Here is a 7115-nt window from a genome sequence, read left to right on the forward strand (position 1 = left end):
CTCGAAGTCTTTGATCATATTCGGAGATTGTTTCATCATCACTCATACGAAGGTTTTCGAACTTTGAATTCAACAGCCTCATCCTTGTTCTCTTGACACTCTCAGATCCTTCACAATGCTCTTGTAGAGTATCCCATGCATCCTTGGCACTAACACAATCAACAATAAAACCAAAAATCCTCATTTCCACGCTGGAGAATATAGCGTTGATAGATTTAGCATTAAAGCTTGAAATTTGTACTTTCTCGGTTGTCATGTGGTTTCTGGATTTATAATGTAGTCACCATCTTTCTCCGCGATCTTTGGAGCAGTCCAACCGGTAAGTATACTCTGCCATGCACGTTCATCCATAGTTTTTATAGTGAAGTGCATCCTTGTCTTCCACAAAGCATAATTCGTGTCATCAAGAACTGGAGGTTTCAAAAACGAGTTTGCAGTAGTAGATGAGTCCATAATATTCCCCTAGAAAAATAAATAAACCAAGATCAGTTCTTAGTATATCAAGAATATGGCTCTGATTCCACTTGTAAGGAATAAACGGTTGCACATAAAATAGATTTAGAAGTTGTCACTAGGTGTTGGCAACATCTTCAATAACATCTCAAGTAACATGCAACGGAAATAATAAAAGCGTGAATAAAATAAATAAGCAACAAAATAAATAGACTCAGATATTTAAGTAAGAGTATACAATACTTTTGCAACGCCTCATGGCAAAACTTCCACTAGAATATAATTCAAAGTGTTTTCAAAACTCTAAAACTAATGAATTATTGTAAAAACAATTTTCTCAAAAATATGTGAGAAAATAAAGAATACAAACAACTCTTAAAATTTTATGCAAGATAGAATAATAAAATCAAAGCAAGGAGTTGGCTCTTGATGCCCAATACGAGATCAACACGTTGAACCACCATTCTTCAAAATGCTCTCAAAGTCTTCACGACAATCAAGTAGACACGGCCAAAAACAAACTTCAGAATATCTTTAGAATTCTTTGGAGTTTGTACGTTCAGAAGCTCTAAGAAAAACTCACATGGTCGTATCTTGGTCGTCTCTATTTTCTTCATGTACACGTCTATTTAATAAGCAAAGGAATCCTCCTTGTACATGTTTTTTGTATGCGTAGGATTCTCCAATTATGTTGATCTTTATTTCTTGTTATCAAATAAAATCTACAAAGATAGGAAAAAGATCATTAAGATATGAGATAAACAAATTTTATGATAAAGATAATAATATCTCAAATCTACTAACTAAGAAAATAAATAATTGTAAAATTTATTCTCAAGAAACTTCAAATCCAAGAAAGACAAAAGACTTTAAATAAATCTTTTTAAGTTTAAGGAATTTTGTAGGAATAAATATTCCTTTCAAGTACATATAAATAGGTGTTAGTTAGATTCAAAAGATAAACTTTTTTATACACTTGATTAGTTTTACAGAAGACAAATTCCTTTTTTTCTCTAGCAATATAATTTAACAGTATTCTGTATCGATGTACGCAGCAATTTCCTCTTTATAAAAAGATGTAATTATTTTTTTATGATAGAGTCCTACAAGGAAAGAATTTTATCTTCAATAAGGTAATAATTCTTTTAAATACAAGATAGGAATAAACGACTAAGATGTTCATATCATTTAATAAAATATAATAAAATTTATAAGTAAGGATTAAAAAGAGTCAGAAAAAGGCAAAATACATAATTATGATTTAGATCAAATAGAAAAATAATTCAAGAGAATCTATGCCTTCAAAGCAAGTCATATTTTACTTTCAAATAGCTTTTTGTAACATGTATGAACACACGTTAAAACCTAAATATATGAAACCAGGAGTATAAAATTTTCATAATGCATATCGAGAAATAGAGACATAATAAATAAGCATTGACCAAGTCACGTGAAAATGCCACATTATTAGTGGATCATTTCATAAATAACTGATGCAGAAAGTTGTTGACTCAGGTTTGGCCATCTTGTTAATAAATGATATCTACCAAAATTTGCTCCGAAGTTTGGAGTTAATTAATTCATGTTTCAGCTATGAATTCATCCAAATCTATGTCAAAACCATAGCAGTACTGGTGAGTCAAGATTCGGGTTGTATCATCTTAAAATCTTGAGAGATGTTCGAGTTGGTGAAGTAATTAGTGAACATATTGATCAATGGAAAATAGTTCGATTCCCTCTAATAACATTTTCTCATGCGAGCATGTAGCATTGAGTTTGTGGAATACGACTTACCTGATTAGTATGGTTTGCAGGCTATTATGTTAGGTTAGGGTTTATCAAGTGCACACCAAAAAGTAACGATTGTAGATTCATTCGCATGAAAAAAATCATGTTAAATTATTATGAATTAAAAAATTTACTATATAGTCAGGATATATTAAGTTTTTAAACTTATGATATTTAGTTTTTCGTTGTATAATTATTTTGTGGGTTATCGTTAAAATAATTGTTGTAATAGTGATTGTTTTTTTATTCATTGTAAATGTTAGTCAAAATGCTAAACGCGAATTGATCAGAAACAATACAACATTATAACGAATGCTTAAATACTGAATAATAATAAACAACTGATTAAGCAACAAGGAAACAGTAAAGCAAATGATAAATAATAAGAGAACTGTAAAGCAAACCGAGGCTTGTAACAAGTACAGTTTTCTTAAAACAGATTCATCTCCTCCACAAGATGCTTGAGGATCAACACGTACCGACGTCTGTTTCCCAGGATACAACGGTTGAATCAGTAGCAAACTAAGCACAAATTCACTACTCCGGCGAACTCAAATCGTACCTTTACTTTATCACCAAAACTTAAGGAGGCCAAATGAAAAGCTAACAATATGAAATGCAAGAGACTACTTGAATGAGATCTTCAATATTGTGTGTAGAAATTGTTTTTCAAAAAATTGTGTGGATTGAGGAGGTAGACACACTATTTATAAGCTTTAAAAATCATACCAAGAGTCATACAAGTTTAATTGACTCAATTAATCTTGCAATAAACTCAAGAACATGGAGAGCCAAAAGTCTCCAATTAACTCAAGAATGTGGAGAGCCAAAAGACACTCTCACATTCATGATCCATTATTTTCATTCAAAAGTTTTATTTAAATATATTTCCAACAATCCCCCACATGAATGAAAATTGATACGAATTTTGGTAATAAATCTCACTGTTGAATCCTGCATAGGATAGGTAGGTGTTATCCTTTGAACCTTCCCTTGTGAAATATATTTGCTTTACTAGCTGACCCGTAGACATGATGTCCTTGAACTGTTCTGTCATTTGTGTAAATTAAGATACACTTCACACAGGACTCTCTCTAATACTATTCAGTTCTCATGATTGTGTTCGTTTTGGCCATGAACACCAGCCTGGTTCTGCGAGAGGGTCTAGAATTGAGTCTTGCAATTCCTTCGAAGCGGCCCCACTTCTCTCTCACATAGGTGATTCTATGTTGAATTCCATCAGAATCATTAAAAACTTTGTGCTTATCCTCAACATTCACTGTTTGCAATAGGAATAGACTAGGGATAACCCCCACAGTGATTTACCAAACCAGTGCGATTAGGTTGTCCCATTGAACCGAGTTCTTGGGATCTCCAGTCAGCATAGGTTGGGTTTTTCTTCGCACCGATTTATTCCATTGGCTTCAGTCCCATTCCTTTTGAAGATTTTTCAACTAACTCTCTGTTTAACCCTTTGGTTAACGGATCCGCTATATTATCCTTTGATTTTACATAATCAATAGAGATAACTCTAGTTGAGAATCGTTGTCTAATGGTATTGTGTCTACGATGTATATGTCTAGACTTTTCATTATACATCTTGCTTTGTGCCCTTCCGATCGCAGATTGACTATCACAATATATGCAAATAGCCGGTACAGGTTTCACCCATCCTGAACATCTTCTAAAAATAGACGCAACCATTCAGCTTCTTCAGCACACTTATCAAGTGCAATAAACTCAGATTCCATCGTGGATCTGGCTATTACAGTTTGTTTAGAAGATTTCCAAGCAATTGCTGCACCTCCTAAAGTGAATACAAATACACTTGTAGATTTTGAGTCTTTCATATCAGATATCCAGTTTGCATCAATGTATCCTTCAATAACAGCAGGATATCTGGTATAGTGCAGCCCATGGTCACGAGTGTATCTTAAATACCTTAGCAATCTTATAATTGCTTTCCAGTGTTCATCTCCTGGATTACTCGTAAATCTGCTCAATTTGCTTATTGCATAGGCTATGTCTGGTTGTGTACAACTCATTAAGTACATCAGACTTCCAATTACTCGAGAGTATTCTAATTGGGAGATACTCTCACCCCGATTCTTCGATAGATATTGACTCGTATCTATCGGGGTTCTAGCCAATGCAGAGTCATCCTTATTGAATTTCTCAAGTATTTTTTCCACATAATGTGATTGACTTAGAACCATCCCTTCTGATGTTCTATGGATTTTAATTCCAAGGATGACATCGGCTAATCCCAAATCCTTCATGTCGAATTTTGAGTTCAGCAATTTCTTAGTAGATTTGATCATCTTATCATTACTTCCGATGATAAGCATGTCATCTATGTAAAGACACAAAATGACGTAGCCACTTTCAGTGTTCTTTACGTATACACATTTGTCACACTCATTGACTTTAAATCCACTTTCTAGCATGGCTTTGTCAAATTTTTTGTGCCATTGTTTTGGTGTTTGCTTTAAGCCATACAAAGACTTCACCAATTTACAAAACTTATTTTATTGCCCAGGCGCAGAAAATCCCTCAGGTTGTTCCATGTAAATTTCTTCTTCTAAATCTCCATTTAGAAAATCAGCTTTTACATCCATTTGGTGTACTTCAAGATTCCACAAGGCGGCAATTGCAAGTATCACTCAAATTGAAGTTATTCTCGTTACTAGAGAATAAGTGTCAAAGTAATCAAGCCCTTTACATTGATGGTAACCCTTGATTACCAATCTGGCTTTATACTTATCTATTGTTCCATCTGATTTTACTTTTAGTTTAAAAATCCATTCATAACCTAGTGGTTTGCTTCCCGGAGGAAGGTCCACTAGTTCTCACGTATGATTTTGCAAAAAAGATTCTATTTCAGAATTTATAGCCTCTTTCCATTGAGGTCCTTCAGATGAATTTACAGCTTCCTTGAAGTTTTGAGGTTCACTTTCCATCATGAAAGTGATGAAATCCGGACAAAATGATTTCTCAGTTCTAGCTCTTTTTCTACGTCTAGGTTCAACCTCGTATTTAACCTCTTGTTCTTTTTTCATTGTCTCATGTAATCTTTTGGAAGAACTTGGTTCTTCCTTAGATTTGCAAGGGAACACATGTTCAAAGAACGAAGCATTTCTTGATTCCATTATCGTATTCTTATGAATGTCAGGAATTTGAGATTCATACACAAGGAATCGATAAGTGCTACTGTTGTGTGCATATCCTATGAAAATGCAATCAACAGTTTTTGGTCCAATTTTTACCTTTTTCGGAGTAGGTACGGCTACCTTGGCAAGACACCCCCACACTCGCAAATATTGGTATGAAGGTATTCTTCCTTTCCATAATTCATATGGACTTTTATATTGCTTCTTTCGGGGTATCTTATTTAAAAGGTAATTAGCTGTCATAACAGCTTCCCCCCACATGTTCTGTGATAAACCAGAACTCAGTAACATTGCATTCATCATTTCTTTCAAAGTGCGATTCTTTCGCTCTGCGACACCATTTTGCCGATGAGAGTAAGGTGCAGTTCTTTCGTGTTTGATACCATGTTGAGCACAAAACTCAGCAAATGGTGATTCATACTCTCCTCCATGATCACTTCTTAGCACCTTAATTTTCTTGCTAAGTTGGTTTTCAACTTCACTTTTGTAGTGGACAAACTTTTCAATAGCTTCATCTTTACTTTTAAGAAAATACACATAACAATATTTTGTGCTATCGTCAATAAAAGTAATGAAGTATTTGTTTCCACCACGTGTTTGTACTCCTTTTAAATCACATAGATCAGAGTGTATTAAATCAAGGGGTTCACTTTCCTTTCAACTGTTTGAAAAGATGATCTTGTTAGTTTTGCCTCAACACAAGTTTCGCATTTGAAATGTATATCAATTTTGAATGTAGGAATGCTTTTCAAGTTAATTAATCTACGAATCGTATCATAATTAACATTTCCTAGTCTACCATGCCACAAATTGGAAGACTCAAGCAAGTAAGCAGAAGATTTCATTTTATTGATCACGGGCTTAATAGCCATTACACTGAATTTGAACAACTCATCGCTTACTGATAAGTGTATTTTATACACTTAAATTATATATGATTTTAATTGTTAATTAGTGGTTTCGAGTAGATTTATGCGCTAGTTGTGTTGTTTTTGTGGTTGCAGAGAATTAATGAATTATTGTGGAAAAGAGAAGAAAATAAGAATTTAGGAAGAGAATTTGTGGAAAAGAAGAATTAAAGGAGGAGAAAATAAAATAAAAGAAAAGAAGAGAACAGGAGAAACGAACAGGAGAGAAATCAAATCGGGCTTTTGGTTTTTCGGCCCAAGGAATTGTTTGCGCTACTCTTTAGCGCTAAAGAGAGAAACTGAAGCACTATCGCGCTGTGTATGAAGAGTGAAGATTGGATTCCAGATCCTTATGCGCGCCCGCCTGGATTGCTTAAGTGCCCGCCCGTCGCTGCCATCTCAGAGTTTAATTATTTCGGCGAATAAATTCTTGGGTTTTTTTTGGGCTTTTGTGTGAAGATATAAAAAGAAATTTTTATCAGATTTGGAAGAGGGGAGAGCCGCCACACACACATATCGTACACATCAGAGAATAATTTAGGGCTTTGATCGTGATTTTTGAAGAAGAATTTCTGGAGCTTACTTGAAGAACGAAGACGGAGTTCGATAGACCGGACACGTCGTCGACGACAAATTTGTTTCTTATCTTTTATTTTAATTCTGAATTTATGTTTGGATTTCTGAACATGTTTTGTTTTATTCAGAATTTTATTATGAACTAAATTTTTAGAGTCTAGAGGTCGGATGGAACCTGGTGTAGACGCTTTCATTAATTTTTGATTTTATTGAATTGAGT

General features: G+C 34.1%; 1 protein-coding gene across 1 annotated transcript; it reads right to left on the reverse strand.

Moving 5' to 3' along the window:
* Positions 1-3905: 3905 nt before the first annotated feature.
* LOC140862804 (secreted RxLR effector protein 161-like) lies at positions 3906-4688 on the reverse strand. The gene has a single exon (XM_073265844.1). The coding sequence runs from the start codon at positions 4686-4688 to the stop codon at positions 3906-3908; it is 783 nt and encodes a 260-aa protein (XP_073121945.1).
* Positions 4689-7115: the final 2427 nt, after the last annotated feature.

The sequence above is a fragment of the Henckelia pumila genome, chromosome 4, assembly GCF_033568475.1.
Source record: "Henckelia pumila isolate YLH828 chromosome 4, ASM3356847v2, whole genome shotgun sequence".
Lineage (NCBI taxonomy): Eukaryota > Viridiplantae > Streptophyta > Magnoliopsida > Lamiales > Gesneriaceae > Henckelia > Henckelia pumila.

Excerpts from the sequence above, each read along its gene's own strand:
- LOC140862804 (XM_073265844.1), bottom strand. The coding sequence starts at position 4,688 with ATGCTAGAAAGTGGATTTAAAGTCAATGAGTGTGACAAATGTGTATAC.